We start from the raw sequence: 20,968 nt of genomic DNA, 5'->3' as shown, positions 1-20,968 counted from the left end.
ATTCATTGTCATTGAATCCCTTTACTTTAGCTCTGATGACTGCTAAACTCCTCCTGGGAGCAGATTTAACTTACTAACCCGACAAAAAGCTAAAGCAAAAAAAGTCCAAAGCAAAAAGGCTACACTAGAAAAAGCTCACTAGAAGAGCTCCAAAAAGTGCCAGGATCACCATAATGTAAAGGGTGGAATGATGAGAATGGATGAGGATTGAGGGAACATGACTCCACCTGCCCCCTTTTGGCAATAAGTGAGCCATTAGATAGGCTAAGCCAGTTGATGTAGCCTTGCCCTTAATTAACCCTACTTTAAAATACATGCTGTACTCCATCTGAAACCAACCTTCTCCAGCTAAAACACAAACAAGCAAGGAAGTGTCACACATTCATAGCATTTGTTGATCATGCACCTTAATATATTAATTCTCACCCCATTTGTAGCATTTTCTCTTCCGCTCATAGATTGTAGCACAGCCTTATCAAGGCCAAGTTTCAAGCTAGCTTTGTCAAACATTTCCCTTTCATAAGAATTCCTTGTTATCAACCTGTAAATTTTCACTGATTTGCTCTGTCCTATTCTGTGACATCGTGCTTGAGCCTGATGAAACAAAGACAGATACTCAGTTACAGGTGACAAAAGGAAGAAAAAAAAATTTAAAATAATCAATACAGAGAACTTCCTTTAAAAGTTATTGCTTTCAATATAAATAATAATCTTTATGCTTTCAAGAGAGGAACAACAGATAATTTCTCTTGTAGGTGAAAAAAATTTCACAGCAAAAAGGCAAATAAAAGTTTTCAATAAAATCATCGCTTGCAATATTACCTGGAGGTCATTTTGGGGGTTCCAGTCTGAATCAAAAATGATGCAGGTATCAGCAGCAGTAAGATTAATGCCCAAACCTCCTGCCCTTGTACACAGCAGGAAAACAAACCTATCAGAATCAGGTCTTGAAAACCTGTCAATAGCTGCCTGACGCAAGTTGCCTCTTACTCGGCCATCAATTCGTTCATATGGGTACCTGAAATAAAGACACATTATAAGGAGAACTTTACTGCAATGGCATTGTTTCTTTGTAAGAATATGCAATTTAAAAAAAAAAGGGGAAAATATGCTACTATAGGGTCAAAAGAACTACAACAAACTGAGTGACTGTTCCTGTATCCAACTTCATCAGTGGAAGACACACTACTTTGTCTCCTGCTTTGCGTCTTTTGGTAAAGAATAGACTTGCACTCCAAGGAATGAAATAAACATTCAGGCTTAAGCTAAAAAAACCTCTAGAGCCACCAAAACATTTAACTGAGCAGTAAACTAAGAAGTTTAAAGCTCTCCATGTGAGATCATTTTGTATTCACCCAAAAGAAAAATCTTAGTACTTGCAACTTACAGGTATGCTTTTCCCTTTAGTCAGATCACTACAGAACATACTGTAAAGTGTTTGAATTTCATCCCTTTTCAATATGGATTACTCACAAGTTAAATACTGTGGCCACTGAGGAAAGCACAATTTATTTAGAATTGTATTATATTGTTGCTCTCACCGTCTTTGAATGAGGTAGTCTTCCAGTATGTCCAAGCAGCGCACCATCTGGGAAAAGATAAGCACCCTGTGGCCACCAGCCTTCAGTTTTGGCAGCAGCTTGTCAATCAGTACTAGCTTGCCAGCAGCCTGGATCATTGCCTGGAGCTGAAAATCTGGAGAGTCGGCATTGTGTGTTTCTTTAAACTCTTCCAAAATTTTCTCTTCAGCACCTGCAAAGATTGGACAGCAATACATGAACACTGCAAAGGGTTTTATTAATAAACAATGAGCTCGCCTTCAATACTCTATAGAAACTGCAGGAATGTTTTAAGCATTATGTGAATAAACATTTATAAAAAATATTAAGCTTAAATTTAAAGCAAACATATACACAAATACAGCATAAATAAAAAGTAACTCTGAGCATTCATTTTTTTTTCCCCTCTTCTAAACAGGAGTAAACCCTTTCCTAAATAAATTCATACAACTATTTGATGCACACAATTTAATGAAAAATTAAGAAAAAAGATGAAAAAGTAAACCATATTCCAACTGATCAAATGGATTTTCTGTCCTTTTTATATGCAACGTGAAAGAAAAAAATATCTCGTTTCCACAGGAAAACACGTGGAATACAAATCACAAATCACATTTGATGTCTGTGCCTCCAAAACCAGGCTTAAACATGCGCATGACCTGGACCTGTTCCTTCCAGTATTAATTATAGAATCAAAATCCAAACAATGAAAAAACTAATTGGGGGGGGGGGGGGCTGTGAAATTATTATTTTACCTTCTATTTAGCTTTCTTTTCTCATTGAATGTGGGGTTTTTTTGTTCAGTTTGATGAAGCTATCCAATATATATATTCTTTCCAGAATTAGTCAGAAGTTCTTTCTTGCCACTCTGCCTATGAATGATATGCACAGCAGCAAATATTTCCTTGTACTGCTCATTACCTGAAGGCTACAGACCAAGTTCAAGCTTCCTCTTCAACCTCTTCTACGCTTTTATTCCATTTTTTTATGTCACTTCTACAACCAGTGGATTATTCCAAGAATTATCAGATTACTATTCTTGGCTATGTAAAAGGTTAGGAATCTTCCTTCTAAGCTTATTTCACATCCAAATAAACCATTTTTTTGAGCTGTCTTTTTCAGTCCCTCTGTTGGTTTTGTTGTTTCTTTTTTTTAAAAAATGTAGTTTATAAAGCATTTCTGGTTTGTATAATATTCAGCTTCAATACTGCTTTTGAATAACACAAGGAAAGGTAGGAGGGTTGGGGGAGGGGAGAAGAACAGCTTACTGCCAGGCTTCTGCTGAGCATCTCTCTCATATCCCAGTTCTAAGTAGATGCCTGTAAACAAACATGCAAATGCACCCTCCCTGTGTGATCGCTGGTTCAGTGCCTACTGTAATGTGGCGTCTTAACTAGATACCACCCTAAGCAGGCTGTCCGACAGCTTCGTATTACACTTGTACTACAAGCTTTTACAGAACTTAACGGACTCAAGACGTGACCACACTTGAAGGTAGCTTTACATCCCTGAATTTTCCTTATCTGGATTCCCTACTCCAAGCGGTACTGATCCTAATGGCCTGCAAGAAAAATAAACCCATGTGAAAATAGTACAATCAGACACTCCTTCAAGTTCCCTTCAACCATATCACTTCCCATTTTGTAAAACAGGCAGAATTTTCAGTAGTAAATCTCAGATTCTGTACTGAGCTTAGGCAATTTCAGGATATAGTAGGCTGTCAAGTAGTTCATATACAGTAGCTTCAGTGATCTTTCTTGGTTACATCGTTTATTTCTTCCTCAACTGTGATATCCAAATTTAAGTTTCACTCCTATGAAGTAAACCAATATGCAAACACAGCATCTGCAAAAGCAAACCGCCTAAGCCAAGCACACCACAACAAACCCACAAACAGGTCTAATGAATGGTGAATTTTCAGCATCAGCATTTGGTCTCAGCAAGACCCACTTCCGTAACAGACCATAACCTCCAAAAATCTGCTCTTTCAGTAATGCTAACCTAACTAAACCCTGCAAAAGACCACCCTGCGTTTTTCCTTTCTACTTCAATTGCAATTAAGTGATGTACATTAAGTAGCCTGTTACCCAAAAGTTACTTGATGTAGTACCTGTAGGGCTGTAACACTAGCTCCTATCCTAGCTGATTTTTAGTAGAGGATGAAAAGAAGCTATTTGAATGTGTGCTTGGTCCATCAGGGAAACCCCCACCTCCTCCACTCCTAATTAGGAGAGGCTTCCAGGGCTCAAGAGGGCATAAGGAACAGAGTAGGAAACCTTTCCGAGGTTCAACACTGTAGGATGTGTCAGTACAGAGGCACTCCCCACTGCTGGCTCTTGGAGACAGAGAAAGAGGAATGATGTATAAATACTTGAGAATGGTTGCTATGGAGAAAACAAGGAGTCCAACTCTAAGAAAAATGACAGATAATGCTTTGCCCAAGTTGGTTGGAGAATACACAAAATACAGTAACTCCCTCTAGAAGCCTATTCAAAGACAGTCTCAGCAGACCACCGTTCTCCCCTCCACAGAACAGATCTACCAATCAAGAAACAAACAAAAAACCCGCTCCACATTCAACTCCTACCATACTAATTCCCTCTATGGCTCTTAACTGAGGATTATCTAGAAGACTTGCTTGCAACTTTTATGCAAAAGAAAACATACAGTGTTCTACTTGGATATTCAAAGGCACATGCAGTCCTGCTTGCTCACAAAACCTGTAAACTTGGAAGAAAATGAGAAGGATTCAGAAACACCTTTATAAAAGCAGTTGAGTCTCGAGAACTTGCTACTGCAACAAATCATTTATCAGGAGAACACTATGCAACATTATGTACTAGTACTGCAAGAGCTCTTGGTAGAACTACACTAAACTTGTGCCATCACTCTAAGTACAAAGATGTTAATTATCGATCAACAAAACAGAACCTCAGGCTCTGACAACTAGAGGATGTAAGAGTATTTTCTGCCCTAGAACTACAAAGGACGTATTTGTTTAGTTCCATCTCCACACTAATAATAGTCAGGATTTATTTATTTTTCTCTCAAATCTGAAGGCTTGACCCACCTGCCATGTTGCCGCATGACACCAAGTAAGTCCAAATGTTCAAAAGTCACAAAAATGTTAAAAAGGCAAAAGTGTTCAAGAGCCAAAGCCATCTCCCTTTATTAGATTAAGATACAGTTGTCAAAAAATATTTGCAAGTTTTCTATATAGCCACCTAGACTTCAGAAGTCTCTACAGACACTAAATGTACAAGACCTGTGAGGAAAAAAATCACTGCTGTAGGCAACACTGCAAGCACTACTCATGAACTCTATTTGACAAAACAAAGTAGCAGCAAAATACTGAGTTTATTTCTTTTAGCAAACATGAAATAAGGAAAAACAATGGCAAGGTTAAAACTAGCTGAAGACCAAGAAATGTAAAAAGCATCAAGTTCAGAAGCTCATAACCTGAACATCCTAAACTATTTTCTGGTAAACTCATTTATATAATGAGTTAACTTAAAACAAAGAACCAACAAACAAAAACACCCCTACATCAGAACCATAAAGCTACTTTACTATATGGCTCATCTGAGTTTAGAAACTGAGCAGCCCACCAGCATGGCTGGGTTGAAGTACTTTGGAGTAACCCTATATCATGTCTTTGGAATAATTACTTGTGCATGAAATATAATTAGATGTCATTTCGTGAATCAGTTCAAGCAATTTTTCCCATTTAAACAAAAAATGTCAAGAAAAGAACATAAGCACTGCAATATGGAAGTCATACAACAAAAAAACCCTGAAATCACATATGGCTCTTGAACAAAACAGTCTTTCATCATGAAGCTTATAACCAGCTTTAAACCAACCATAGCATAAATCATATACAGTAAGGAAGAGGAGTTGGGAAACAAGAAACTAGTAGAATGCAACCCTCTACGGAGGCTTGTGTTACATCCTCAAAGGGAAGATTTGATTTGACCAATACATACATGTTTAGCATACTTAAGACATCTATAGCTAGCTGGTTCATCATATGGTCGGTCACTGGAATAGGGTCCTGAGGGTAAGCGGTCACAGCACCACGACTGTCAGAGTTCAAGGAGCATCTGGATGACGCTCTTAGTAGTATGATTTAGTTTTAGGTAGTCCTGCGAGGAGTAGGGAGTTGGACTTGATGATCCTTATGAGTTTCTTCCAACTTGAGATATTCTACAATTCTACAATACTTGCCATAGATAATCCTGATCCAAAACCAAGAGCATCACACCGAAAAACAGTATTTGTCATTAAAGTCTAAGATGACATTCATACAAATCTTTTTCTGACTAGATAAATTAGGAAAATGAACTGACAACACGTGGCCATAAAAGCAGGCCTGATCATAATTTCTTACTCCACAACTTTTATTCAGAAATTTTAAGTTACTCTCTCATAATGTTCTATGGCAAGAAAATAAGTGGCAGCTAACTGTAACTCTGAAGAAAAAAATTGCTATATTTATGCCAGCATCCCACAACTGGCATGATAACTGAAGTCTTGTTTGTCAGAAATAACAAAGGAAAACTTGATAATACCAAAACTAACTCTGTCAGGGCTAGGAAGCCTTGAAAAAAAGCAGCACAGACGTCTTCAAAAGCAATGCTCTCCTGGCTAGCAGATATCCATACCTAAGAGAACCTAAAGGGTTATCTCACTTTTCTACTTAAAATAAACAAATAAATAAAAAGACACATTAGAACAGAATTTCTAACTTAGTGAAATTTTTCAAATGAAGAGAAAAATAGGAGGCCTACCATTAATAAGGTATGGATGATTGCAGCATTTTCTTAGTTCCATCATAGTGTTTAAAAGATTAGGTACATTTGCCTGACCTCCACCCTTGGAAAGAAATGTGAAATTCTTTTCAAGAATAGCACGATAGTATTTCTTCTGAATATTTGTCAGCTCAACTTCAATGATGGTTTCCTCTTTGGGGGCCAGGTTCTTTTCTACATCCTCCTTGAGACGTCTCAGCATCATCGGCTTCAAAATAGCTTGGAGTTTTTGCACCTAGGAAATATGTGTTTAATAAACAACTGAATTAAAACTGCAGGGCTTCAAATATTTATTTTTCAATTACCTTAATTCTAGAATCCTTGTTTCCTACCTCAGATCCCAAGTAGAGAGCATTTGTAAAAAAATCATCTTTCCTCAGTGACCTAGAGACTTCTCCTTATTAACTCAGTGACATACACACCTCTAAATTCAGTTTTTACTGTGCAACCCTTCTGTTTAGTGAATGTTACTAAACAGACCTCACTTAGAACTATCCTTCTAGACAAGAACAGTACTGCATACCAGTCATGCAGAGCTAACCCTAAGTAAGCACAGCTATATAAGCAAATCTGACTTTAAGATCAAGTTTTGCAGTTAACTTCTAACCACTAAACACAGTGTTTAATGCTATTTTTTCCCTTTATATATCTGCGTCTAATTCTTTTCTTATTTCTCTAGTTTTGACATCCACTGAAGTAGAAAACTATTTAGGCCTGGTCTCAAAATGAAAGCATTTCATTTCTGTAAGTTTTTAACACGCTGATAATTTTTAGTGTCTCCAGGTTTTGCAGCATATGCTTTAAGACACATCCTAAATGGGGGAGGGGGGAAGAAATCTCCATTTTCCTCAAAAAAATTAGCTAAGTTCTGTCAAGTTTTTGTAAAGTCCCTTACATAAAAAGCTCAAACATATTCCATATAGGAAGAGACTGGCATTTAGGTTGTTTTAGGCTGTCTCTCAAAGTACAAACCACCTCAGTGTTGAGGAGCTGATAATTCACCCTGAAATTGGTCGTCACCTCCTGATGCAGAGCTGCACAGCAGAAACATGAACAAAAGACACTTTCTCCTGAATTCACATCATTCCCTTAGTAATAAAGGAACTTCAGGAGAAAAAAGATAAATTAGTATGGAGGGATGAAAAATTAAAAAGATACACGGAATAGGATTGCAAGGAATGGAGGAGAAAACTCAAGTCGTTAACACATAATCTCTCCCATCACTTGAAAGATAAATCAAATTCCAAAACATCTAATGGTGTGTCAGCAGAGAAGGCACTTCTTCCAAAACTTGCTGGCCCAAGCAATCCAGGCTCCAATTCTGCTCATGGCTGATGGCATTATTTTAGTAATATTTCCATGTGTGGCTTCAAAAATTTCCAGTACTGCTCCGCTGACATTTTGAGCTGGCCAGACAAAAGCTATGTTGAGAGTTAGGATATATTAACTCCAGCTCAAACACTATATTAACAGGACTACATGGCTTCTGGATCAGAGCTGGCTCACTTCCAATCAGGTCAGAGTCCATTCTGGCTGGCATGCAACTGCCTGCACAGTCTGTGGAAACATATCCTATGATTCCCTCAGGACGTGCTATGATTCTTCCAGGAGGTAAGGGACTGGGGGGAGAGCTATTTTGAAATTTAGGCTATTACCTACGAAAGAGTTGCTCTCAAAGAAAGTTAAATTCAAGTAGTCAAAAGTAGAAATAGCAGAAGTTGAACTTTCAGACAAAACAACACGAAGTTACACACAAAAGTGCATGCAATAGTGAAGTCAGATTATCATAGGGTGCAAAGGGCCAAATTAAAGGTGCCTAAATTAAGATGCCATGCTTCAGTTAACTCTTACTGTTAAGGTGATTTGACTGTTACCTATTGACTTTTTAAAACATTTTCTGTTTGAAATCTGTTTCTGAGTCAGTCAAAAAAATCTGTCCATTTGGTTACCTCTTGCTAAACTAGGTTTCAAAGATGTTCCTGTTTGCACAAAAGTCATTGATAAACCTCTCGGATGTTAACTCCACAGAACTTACAGAGAACAGTCCCCTCACTCTGATACTGATGCTTAAGGAAGAATGTCAACTGACAAGTTAATTCTCTTAGAGTGAACAAGCAATTTTAGAAGTATTTTCATCCAGCAACTATTACAAAACACCGCACCCCCATTTTTAAACACCACATTTTAACAAGGGGAAACTTTCCCTGTTTCTGCATGACCAATGGACAAAGGATTAAAAAAAAAACAGTGATAAGGCAAAATGACTTTTTGTCAAAAGCAAAAAACTTAACAAAATGAAAACAAACAAAAAACCAGGGATAAAACTACTGTGGTCTTCCAAATAGTAAATAGGTATTACCTGTAAAAACAAGTAATGAAGTTCAGATATAATAAAATGGATAAATTCACAATATCTAAATAGAAAAGTAAGTGTGCAGGAGACATTTACCTGTTCTTCAGTTTTCAGATCACCAAATTCTTGCATGAATGTGGTTTCTGATGGGAAGCGACCTGGTTCCAAGAAGTGAAGCAAGCTAAATAGCTCTTCTACAGTATTTTGCAAAGGGGTTCCAGTAAGCAGCACTTTGTGTTCCTGAAAGGTTAAGAAATAGTTGCCTAGGAAGCCATCTAAATTAATTTTCAATGGAGAAATACACAAAATTATCTCTTTTTTTCTATATGTATCTCCCATCTTTGCTTCCTCTCCCCTCCCCCAACTACTTTATATATAGCTTTTTTCAAGACATTTCTAACTAGTATTCTGGCCTTCCTTCAGGGATAGCCCAGAACAATACTTCACTACTTAAGAACCTTCAAAGTCCTCCAGATACAAGAAGAGATTTTACTGACCCACAACATCCCAGCCCTTTCACAAATACAATGAACTTTAAATGGCAAAATAACAGCTGAACTTATCCCATTACTTCCAGTATAAATCCATCGATTTACCACACTTCCAATAGATCTCAGTGCATGAATCTCTTCAGGGCAGGTGTTAAGTTTCTAACATAGGAAACCTGAAACAGAGTCCTACTTTCCTTATACACACAACAGAGCGTGAGACTGGCAGAGACAAGAGGAAAAGTTGCATATTGCTTTAGAGGAGGAGCCGGGAGAGGTTAAGCAACTAGCCCAAGGTTAAACATGAATTTAGTAGTAGAACAAGAACTGAAGTGAGAAGTCCCATATCTCCACCTATAGCCACGCCTATAAGCTCAGCCTTCCTCTAATAGCAACCGTAATAAGGAAAAGAAATTGTATACAGCATTTTTACAAACTTTCTTTCATTAAGCCTCAAGACTCCTTCAAGAAAAGTATTGTTTAACAAACAGGGAAAAAGAAACTTAAGTGACCTATAGGTCACCAGTGCTTGTGTAAACTAATGTTTATGCCTCTCTATTCTTATCAGAAGTAAGAGGGTTTGAGTTTCAGGTGTTAACTTAGCATGACTACATTCTTCTCACATTTTTAAAGAATCTTATGACAAAAAAAAAATTAATTATTTTGCCTTTTAAATGGTAAGTATGTCTAAAAACAATCATCTCATTTTTCTCTGTGTGCTTAATACATGTGTTTTGTGCACATAACATAATACGTATTTATGTAAGCATCAGAAATCAACTCACTTTTCCCTTCCTTAGTCAGTCTGAAAGAATATCCTTATGGCCACACAACAAATTAACATTAGAACTGACATTAATGCAGAGCAGTTTAGCTCTCACACCCGTATTTGGCCACCTGACCACATTATACCTTTAAATAAATGTCTATGTGAAGAAGCTACTATGGAGTAAGTCACATGAAAAGAGAGAAAGGAAAGAACAAGTTTATCTTGATTCTCTTAAGTGAATCCACATAATTCTAGTCTAAATCAATGAAGAGACTTATGAAACATCAGCACTCCCACACTGAAGGTATGCATATGCTTCCAGGTATTTAAAGACTTTCTCAGCTGCATTCCCTCATTCTTCTTAGCACTTGATGATTTTACTTGAGAAGAAAACCTTTTATTTTACTTTTTGATGAAACCATAAATCAGGACTAATAAAAATTAAAAAGATGCAAATGTAAGAGATGTACACACTGACCAGGTCCATCATCTTGAGTCCTTCCAAAAGCTTACAGTTCCTGTTCTTCAGCCTGTGGGCCTCATCAATGACCACGCAACGCCATGGAATGTTACGCAGCTCCGGGCAGTCAGTCAAGATCATTTCAAATGTTGTGATAATGGCATGAAACTTGTAGGACCCCTTTATCACACGACCCTAAAAAGAACAGCAAAAATTAAAGTAAACTCCCTGGCAAAGAAAAGAAGTACATTTGTTTCATCTTCAAAATTCATTCTTTAAAAATACAGAAGAGTACAATGGGCAAGATATTTTAAGTAAATGAAATAATTATTGCTGACTCAATGAGGGAATACAAATGTGTAAGTTTACTACTGGCTTCATGCTAGCTATGTTTTTAACCCTGTAAAAAGGCCCACAGAATCACTGCATATTCATTACAAAGATGTTATACAAGTATTTCAGTTGTAATTCATTTGGATTATACTAATGCCTTGAAGCATTAATATACTGCTGTAATATTCAAATAAGGTTTTCAGACTTTGTCAAGAGAATTTTCTTTTTTCTTTTAAATCAAAAGGTATGTGACGGTCCTCCCAAACAATCAAAAAATAAGCCAAAAGTACATTAAGGCTTCATTTTTATGACTATTGGAATATTTTGCTCCCAATAAACAGTAACTTTTTCCTGGTGGACATTGAGTATCGGGAACACCTACAATGCTAGTAAACAGCTTTGAAAAGAAGCAAACCTCTGAACTCTTAAATGGAGAATGTATATCTCCGCATATATTTCCTTGATATTTCCATAATGGGATGGCCTACATGGCACCAGGCTTGCTGGCATGAGATGGGATTCAACTTTCTCAAAGGGGGAAGGGGGTCTTTGCTCACGAGCTAGCAGGTCTCATTGACAAAGCTTTAAACTAGACTTGAAGGGGGAGAGGGATAATATCAGGCTTGCCCGTGACAAGCTGTGGGATGACATGCCAAGGTTAGACGGACAGGGTGCTAGCGAGGGCCCTCAGCCTGTTGCTCTGACACGTGCTGGCTACACTGCAGCACACTTGAAGAGATGAGCCACGGGCTCCTGAGGTAATAGGAGCCAACAGGGAAACGTCAGTGAAATTCCTCAAAGGAATTAAGGGGTGTTCTTAAACCCCTTAGGACAAGGGAGCAGAACAGAGCTGGCAGATCTTTAAGGATGCTTTCCACAGAGCACAAGAACTCTCGATACCCAGGTGTAAGAAATCAGGAAAGGAAGGCAAGAGACCAGCATGGATGAGTCAAGACCTGCTGGTCAAACTAAAGGGCAAGAAGGAAATGCACAAGCAGTGGAAACAGGGACACGTATCCTGGGAAGAGTATAGGGATGCTGCCCGGTTGTGCAGGGCAGGAAGGTTGGTCAGGAAGGCCAAGGCACAGCTGGAGCTGAACTTGGCATGGGATGCAAAGAATAATAAGGGCTTCTACAGGTATGTCAGCCAGAAAAGGAAGGTCAAAGAAAGCGTACCCCCCAATAAGCAAGACTGGCAAACTGGTAACAACAGACGAGGAAAAGGCTGAGGTACTCAACAACTTATTTGCCTCTGTCTTCACTAGCAACCTCTCTTCCCACACCTCTCAAGTGGATGGACTGCAAGACAGGGACTGGGGGAGCAAAGTCCCTCCCACTGTAAGAGAAGATCAGGTTTGTGACCACCTGAGGAACCTGAACATACTTAAGTCTATGGGACCTGATGAGATGCATCCCAGAGCCCCGAGGGAATTGGCTGATGTAGTTGCCAAGCCACTCTCCATGATATTTGAAAAGTCACAGCAGTCAGGTGAAGCCCCTGGTGACTGGAAAAAGGGAAACACTGCACCCATTTTTAAAAAGGGTAGAAAGGAGGACCCTGGAAACTACCGACCTGTCAGCATCACCTCTGTGCCTGGGAAGATCATGGAACAGATCCTCCCAGAAGCTATACTAAGGCACGTGGAGGTGATTCAAGACAGCCAGCATGTCTTCACCAAGGGCAAGTCCTGCCTGACCAACCTAATGGCCCTTCTATGATGGAGTGACTACACCAGTGGACAAGGGGAGAGCTACAGATGTTGTCTATCTGGACTTCTGTAAAGCCTTTGACATGGACCCCCACAACATCCTTCTCTCTAAATTGGAGAGATATGGATTTGATGGGTGGACTGTTTGGTGGATGAGGAATTGGTTGGATGGTCACATCCAGAGGGTACTGGTCAATGGCTCAATGTCCAGATGGAGATCAGTAACAAGTGGTATCCCTTGTCTGTATTGGGACCAGTACTGTTTAGTATCTTCATCAATGACATGGACAGTGGGATCGAGTGCACCTTCAGCAAGTTTGCAGATAACACCAAGCTGAGTGGTGCAGTTCACACACCTGAGGGACAGGATGCCATCCAGAGGGACCTGGACAAGCTGGAGAAGTGGGCCCATGTGAACCTCATGAGGTTCAACAAGGCCATGTGCAAGGTCCTGCACATGGGTCAGGACAATCCCTGGAATCAATACAGGCTGGGGGATGAAGGGATTGAGAGTAGCCCTGTGGAAAAAGACTTGGGGGTAGGGGTGGATGAAAAGCTGGACGTGAGCCGGCAATGTGTACTCGCAGCCCAGAAGGCCAACCGTATCCTAGGCTGCATCAAAAGAAGTGTGGCCAGCAGGTCGAGGGAGGTGATTCTGCCCCTGTACTCTGCGCTGGTGAGACCCCACCTGGAGTACTGCGTCCAGCTCTGGAGTCCTCAGCACAGGAAAGTCATGGACCTGTTGGGAGCGGGTCCAGAGGAGGGCCATGAAAATGATCAGAGGGATGGAACACCTCTCCTGTGAGGACAGGCGGAGAAAGCTGGGGTTGTTTAGCCAGGAGAAGAGAAGGCTCTGGGGAGACCTTATTGCAGCCCTCCAGTACTTAAAGGGTGCTTATAAGAAAGATGAGGACAGACTTTCTAGTAGGGCCTGTTGAGATAGGACAAGGGCTAATGGATTTAACCTGAAAGAGGGTAGATTGAGACTAGATATAAGGAAGCCATTTTTTACAATGAGGGTGGTGAAACACTGGAACAGGTTGCCCAGAGAGGTGGTAGGTGCCCCATCCCTGGAAACAGTCAAGGTCAGGTTGGACATGGCTCTGAGCAACCTGATCTAGTTGAAGATGTCCCTACTTATTGCAGGGGGGGTTGGACTAGATGACCTTTAAAGGTCCCTTCCAACCCAAACTATTCTATGATTCTATGATTTTTGTAAATTTGTGTTAAGGAAAGTTCAACAGGACGATTTACTTGATTGCCTGGCACCATATTGACTATTTATTTGGTTAGTTGAGGGTCTTATTTCAGGGCTGACACTAAGAATCTGTTTCAAAAAAAAACCCTGAATAAACTTACTCAAAATCATGAAATGAACATCTTTCTGACATTATGCTATATTTCTTCCCCATGTTGTTCAAAGAAAAAAGTAACTTGGTATGTCCAGTGTCACTGGGTCTGCGCAGAAACACTGTCTCTCTAGATGGGCCTCACACAAGTTCAAAGCCATTCTATGTTTTCAAAGCAGGACTGTGTCGTGGGTTGTATATTGAATACATTTCAAAAGAAACAGGTATTTTACAGTAAGGTGACCATTTCTTCCTTCAAACATATGCAAGTCTGAATCCTTTTGTAAGTGACCTGCATATAATCCTCTCCAAACTGTGGGGATCAGAACTGGCTACTGACTCAATAAAATGAATAGAAACCCGGTATCCTGAACTCAGCATTAAATCTGCCTATGCACGTCAAGAGCCTTTGAGAGGAAGTAATGACCTGCTCAACAGTGCTTTCTCGTAGCATAGTCCAGAAACATTTATCTTCTTAGGGAGAAAACGAGTTGTTACCTAACAAACAGCAGATGAAGATACACTAAATGGGCAACTTGAAAAGCCAGCAAATTGAAATGCTGTAACCTTTTCATAAGTCAGATATAACTGTGAAAATAAGAGAATGCAGCTGAGGAGATTCTTTCCAAGTAGAGCAAAACACTTCCATGAGCAACCTCATGACTGTACAGCAAGCAGTGCTCTTCAAAAATGATCACTACATAAAGCAGCACACCCAGGTGAAGCAAAAGCTTAAGAGGGACCCTTGATTATAAACTTAGAGTTGTCTAAATCTCACATTAAAATATGCATAGTGGCCTTCCCACAAGAGCTCCCATTATTTGGAAGACAGTCAAATGCTGTACTGAAGAACAGAGGAGTAAATCAAGCATAAAGTTCTAAGAGCTCTCCAAGAGCTTTAGAAGGTGAACGATGATGTTCTTCAACAGTTTCAAGCCTCCAACACTTGGGGAAGTATGGGAGAGAATCCTAAGTAATCCTATTAATGTCACATTTGAGAAATTTAAATGTAGAAACTATCAGGAAAGTGACCTATAGCATTGTCAAGGGTGAATTCTTAGGCAACTAGGAATCAATTTATCCTGTTTCAGTGTGGCATCCTAATGAGGTTCTCTGATCTTGAACTACAGGAATTTCATATCCATTTACTCAGAGAAATTCTTGCATATGAGGAAATCAATCTTCCTAATAGGTAGCCATTTCTTGTTCTGTTTGGGAAATTCTTCTGGAAGTTAACTCAAGCAACAGAGGTAGCCACAAGGTACAACAATTAGGTACGAATATAAAAGTTGGGTTATGTTTTGGGGTGTTACCTCTTAGAAGATACAAACTGAGAAGATCAATTGGATGTATATGAGAAGTAGGTTTCTAAGAAGATGCACGTTCCACCAATGGGAACCGTGAAAGATTATTATGGTCTTTTCCCACCAACCTCAGACTCTACTTTGAGGAACAAGAGAACGGATGCAAGAAATGTGTATGTTAACCAATTATGGTTTTCCAGATGCTTTCTGGCTAAGTCGCAGCCACTTTGTAAAATGCAATTCAACATCACCTTCGGTGAAAGACAGAGTGCCTATTGGTGAAATACTGTCTTAAACTGCTGCACGCCAACCATTCTTTGCAGAAATCTGAGGTAATCCTATGCTGATGACATATTCATAGCTCAATAGCTTCTCAGCAAGGAAGAAAACCATGCAGGCAAGAAAATACTCTCTTAAGCCAACACCCACTGAGCCCAAAAGGAATGAACCAGGTAAGCCAGAAAAAGTCCTGAACATCAATAGCATTATTTTGCGTTAAAATTCAACCAAGGACAAGGTATTCCATTTCTACATGCGAGCCAGGTAGTTTCTCTTTTTAGTCCTCATTACGCTGAGAAATAAATTTCCCTCACAAACAAGTCAACTCTTTCGCAGGGCTCTGTCATTAATTTTATTTGGCTTATATAGTTTTCCTGATCTTACAACAGAACTCTTCCTCAGAGGTAGAATACTACAGAAAAGCAACTGGTTTATTTGATATTCCAACCAGGGAAGGCCCCAGAAGGCCCTTTCAGTTACATTGCTCAGGAACACCAGAACAGGCTTCCCTATGTGACCCTCACAAGCAGTAAGGCAGGAAAGGATTTTAGGGGAACGTCTCTGGTAGCACGGTGTCCTTAGCGTTCAAGTCACACCACTGCAGAAACGTATTTTGTTATCGACTACTCTCTAGCTTTTCACAACAACTTGACTCTGGTTACTGGTGTTGACTCTGAAAAATCACACTACTGCTGATGGGGTAGGTGCTTCTTATGCATGCTGTCTCTTATTATTGCCCTTCAAAGCCACTCAGACTTTCTCAATGTTCAACTGTCTTTGAGAAACAGCTCAGCTTGAGAGGCTTCTTTTCATTTTAAGACCTAAAAAGCCAAAAGATGCCAGTATCTGGGTTGGTGTGTTTGGCAACAGGACTAGAAATGATACTGCCAAAGCCTGCCCTCTTTCTCTCCCTTCTCATCCCCCATTGTACGTCCACTGATGGTACTTTAGAGGATGCCAGACTGAACATTACATGGGGATTCTTTTTGTCAGAACATGAAGAGATTTTTTTCCCGTAATTCAGTTTCTACCATGCGTTTCACAGCTGACACAGTCTCACAAAGAATGGAACACAGAAAGTGATTTCATGACACATCTAAGCTAGCTGCCACCAAAAGGATGAGTTCACTCCATTTCTCCTTTATCCCCAACCATGGCAATTGTCTAATTCTCCTGTTAAGCCAGTTCAGGGAGCAAAGCTAGCAGAAAATGATTCATTTTTCTATGCCATGAGTGCTTTGTCATTACTCACTATGGGGCCAAATCACTGCCATGGTCATTGCAAGAGGCGAGTTAAGAATACGGCAACAGGGGGAACAACACTTTCTGCAGCATCTTGCTTTAGATCCTTTTAGTTGCCTTTAGATCAACGAAATGATATTGCCAAAATAACACTAAGAATCTGCATAGTAAGTGGGATTTTTCTGATGACGTTCCTTCAGGTTTCATGCTATGCAACTGCGGCATCCTAAGGGGAAGAACATGCTGAGAACAAGCACTGCTTAAGTAACAAAACCCATGATTTTTAGCACAGGAAACACTTCAGTAGAGACAGTATTTGTATAAACCCAAATTCTTAAATTTGATATAAAATATCCCTCTCTGACAAGAAACAATTTTAAAACCAGAAAACGTACAAATCAATTCCAGTTCATTTGTGTATTATACATGTAGGTAAGAAGCTAAATGTGATTATTATCGTAAGGAATATAAGCCATTAGACCTCAGTGTAGCAACTGTTATTCAAATCAATCTTCTTTAACAACAGTGTATAAGATTTTGATTTGAAAGTTTCTTTGACAAATTGCTGAGAAAATGGTTATTTTCTAGGCCAAACAGATGTAACTTCTAACTACTATAAATTACTATGTGTTTTTCTACTGTATTTAAGTACATGAGTCTATTTCTGTTTGGCCTAACGGCATGTCAAGTTGTGCCACAGTCATCACCTTCAAAACAGTTTTTACTCAGTTCTTTCCCTGTAGAAGCATATTTTCTATCTCGCAACCACCCTCATGGCTTTGCTCTAAGGACTCCGTTTTTTAAACACACTTTTTGAGAACAGGAAGCGAGAACCAGGCAGAACTGGACTACCCACCACATTACTGACAAAGAAAAGAACGGTGTAACTTTCCTACTCTTTAATAAATATTTCTTTCCTACTACACTAGCCCTTTTAACCACAGTCTCACCGTATGAACTCATGTTTAACTGCTTGTGTGTCGTGACACAAAAGGATCTGCATTTGTCTTACAGCCTTCCCAGAACCAAGCTCTCCCTGCTGTAAGAATCATCTCCATTCCTTGTCCACAAATAGCCCTATATTTAGCTATTCTGAGTATTGTTAGCTTGGATCCAATTTATTAAGTAATACAGCTTACTCTGTATCCATGAACTGTCTTAATTATTTACCACTCTCCCCATCCGTGTGTCGTTTGAAAACTTCCTCAGTAATGATTTTATGTTTTCTTTCAGGTCATTGATAAAAGTGTTATATAGCTCATGGACAAGAACCAATCCCTGAAGAACTACGCTGGAAATGCAAATCATTTCTCATTTACAATTACATCAAGAAATATCAGTTAGCCAGTTTTAAATCCACTTAATGTGTGCCATATTGATTTTATATCATTCTAGTTTATTAATCAAAATATCCAGTGGCATAAAATCAAATGCTTTACAGAAAATCTAAATATATGAATTCACCACTATCACTTCTTTAAGCTCAGCTGGAAATAATACTCCACAATATATCAAATCAGCTTGAACTTCCACTCTTTTTTTTCCTCTTAAGTGAGGAGGATTATGTTGTTCTACAATTACATTCAATGTATGCACATTATTTTCCCCCAGTCCTGTTTACTTTGGGCAAAGCCATGCATTTAAGTGTAGAGATCTGTTGTTCTTCATAAATTCAGTTTTCCAAATAATTTCCTGTTTCTACCCCCAAACTTTTCCATACCTGCTTTCCTTCTCTCGTAAGAACTATTCAACCTGAGCGCAGTAACACAGATTCAAGATATATCTGATTTATGAAACTTGATAAAGAAGAATCAACAAGTTTAATTTCTAGAAGCTGATCTTTTCCTGGAATGGTAGGCAAAGATTGATTTTTAAGCTTAGTTCCAATTAAAGTAGTTTCTCCATTAAGAATCTTTTCCGCCAGCTCTCCTCAGGAATGCAAAATAATGAAAACCTTGTATAAAACAATGAAACCCTGAACAAGAGTTGCACCATCTCAGTAACTCTTGGTCCCTCTCTATTTCCAGCTGATATCTTGGTTACTATTAAAAAGCACTCTCTTTATTAATACATATGCCTTCATTATTGGCTAAAACCTACTGTATCAGTACTAAAACCCTAATTGATGCTTAGATTAATAAACAACAGTAAAGCATATACAAAAAAGAGAAAAAGAAAAATCATGAAGAGCTTTTACCTGTGGATCTTTGAAATACATTTCATACAACTGGATGGTCCGTCGGCTTGCTTGACTCCCATGATACACCACCACATTCAACTCTGTCCAGGTGCGGAACTCCCTTTCCCAGTTGGGAATTGTGGACAATGGTGCAATAACCAAGAAAGGACCATGGATTCCTTTCAAATATATCTCATAGAGAAACGTAATGGACTGGATAGTCTTTCCCAACCCCATTTCATCTGCTAAAATGCAGTTTCGTCTGAAAACAATAAAAACAAACAAACAAACAATCAAACAAACCAGTCTGAATTATTTACTCCTAACTTAAAGCACAGAAAATCAGTAAAGAGCTAAACTGAATAAAACAGAAATTTCTAGAATGGCAAGTTTGCACTGAAAAGACATCACAATCTTTTTGCATTTTAAATAAATGTTACGATTTGTGATGCAATAAGTATGAATATATCCATATTATGTACCTCTCCAGTTCACATGGGGGAGGATGGGGCAGCAAGGGTGTGCATGAACACATACACATGCAAAAGCATTTGCCACAAGAATGTGAAATATTCATGTTATGTAACATTATGTTATCCACCCAAAATTAGTTTGTATATGATTCCTGCAGCAAAAAATGAGACGTGTAAATAATTCTAAAACCTCGCTTTAGAAGACTAGTTTAAAAGGTTATTGTTCCAAATAAGCTATAAAATCTTTTCCAAAGCAGGATTCAGCAGTAAGCAATATTTTACGTACGTGTTGTACCAATTGAAAAGAAGCCAGTTTACTCCCTCCAACTGGTATTCCCTGAGTTTGTTATTGTTTTTATACTCCCTGGAACTCTCCGATTTCTTCCAGTCATCGGCAGGAGGTCGCTCCTGTTTCAAATACAGCAAATCCCATTAGTGGTTTCTAAAAGACCACATTACTTTACTATTTTCAAATAAAATCCTCTATATGGAGCCAATTCTTACCACACGCTCTATTTCTGGCTCCCTAGACATCAGTTTCTCAAATTCTTCGATCTTAGCTTGGTCGATGTCTTGCTTGAGCTCCCAAGTGCTGTCTTCATAAGGAAGCGAACACCATTTCACCAGATAATGCGTTACAGGCTTTGTTAAGACAAAAATAAGATTACATCACAGTTTAGAAAGAATGAAAGTGTAACCATTTTTACAGGAGATCTGCAGGCTACATACAATTCAAAAAGCTTTACCAGACCTGAACGTCTCAATCAGCCAAAAGAATAAGCAAAGAGCAGGCTGACACCTTGACAACCTAACGAAGCAAGATTATAATGCCGGGAATGTAGGCTTACCACCAAAACAAGCACAACGCTACATTTGAAATCACTAAGGTTACACTAAAATTTAGAAGTAAAACACTATTCATTTTCCAACTGTTACAATTTCTATACTCTACCACATATTTAAACAGCCAACTGTGTTTTCTTATCAGTGTCACCAGAAACTTCCCAGCAGGCAACCCAACCACCACCATTCATGGACAGAGCAATATGGAAACACTGACACTGTCAGTGAAGCTTTCTATTCTCCCAGGACCAAAAAGGAGTCTCCTGGAAGACAAAGTGATCTTGTTCTGCAGAACAAGTCATTAAAAAGTAAGAAGCAGTGAATTCAGGACCTCTTCTGCCACAGATAGTCTAAACAATGTCTAAACTATTATGGCATTTAGCTAAGATTCTTGCAATTTTCATTTAAATTCTGTATGACCTGCATGGACATCGTATTTCTACAGTATTACATACAACCTCAGACCTACATATCAGAAGGTTTTTTTGTTGTTGGGGTTTGGTTTTTTTTGTATTTTTTTTTTTAAATATAGGTGACTTCTAAGAAGTTTGGAATTCTCACTTAAACGCCTTTATTTTAGGGAAACTGCTATATTAGACAATGTTTTCTCAAACATGTTCTTATTTTCTACACACATATACTCTGGTAGCTTCTGAAGCGTTTAATACATTCACATTAAATTCTAAACACAAGGTCTATGTAACTACAGATGCACTAAAAGTTTTGTTTACCTCTCCGTTATCATCTGTGCTACGTGAAAAATCCATGATTCGATCAACTTCCACATAATCTGGATTAAAAAGCTCATCATCAATCT

General features: G+C 38.9%; 1 protein-coding gene across 7 annotated transcripts in view; it reads right to left on the bottom strand.

Moving 5' to 3' along the window:
- Nucleotides 1-20,968, bottom strand: part of CHD7 (chromodomain helicase DNA binding protein 7) — a 137,815-nt gene that overhangs the window by 20,972 nt on the left and 95,875 nt on the right. For all 7 annotated transcript variants that reach the window (XR_012774476.1, XM_075494714.1, XM_075494710.1 and 4 more), the window contains 10 exons: nt 20,883-20,966; nt 19,813-19,950; nt 19,595-19,716; nt 18,854-19,097; nt 10,459-10,635; nt 8,820-8,963; nt 6,350-6,605; nt 1,542-1,752; nt 823-1,018; nt 427-594 (listed from right to left, as the gene is read on the bottom strand). Coding sequence is in view for 6 of the 7 variants with exons in the window: in XM_075494714.1 (XP_075350829.1) it covers nt 427-594; nt 823-1,018; nt 1,542-1,752; nt 6,350-6,605; nt 8,820-8,963; nt 10,459-10,635; nt 18,854-19,097; nt 19,595-19,716; nt 19,813-19,950; nt 20,883-20,966 (1,740 nt within the window). In the remaining variant the exon portion in view is untranslated. The remainder of the gene's footprint in view (nt 1-426; nt 595-822; nt 1,019-1,541; nt 1,753-6,349; nt 6,606-8,819; nt 8,964-10,458; nt 10,636-18,853; nt 19,098-19,594; nt 19,717-19,812; nt 19,951-20,882; nt 20,967-20,968) is intronic.

This window comes from Mycteria americana, chromosome 2, assembly GCF_035582795.1.
Source record: "Mycteria americana isolate JAX WOST 10 ecotype Jacksonville Zoo and Gardens chromosome 2, USCA_MyAme_1.0, whole genome shotgun sequence".
Classification (NCBI taxonomy): Eukaryota; Metazoa; Chordata; class Aves; order Ciconiiformes; family Ciconiidae; genus Mycteria; species Mycteria americana.
This window is presented reverse-complemented; position numbering and strand designations above follow the sequence as displayed.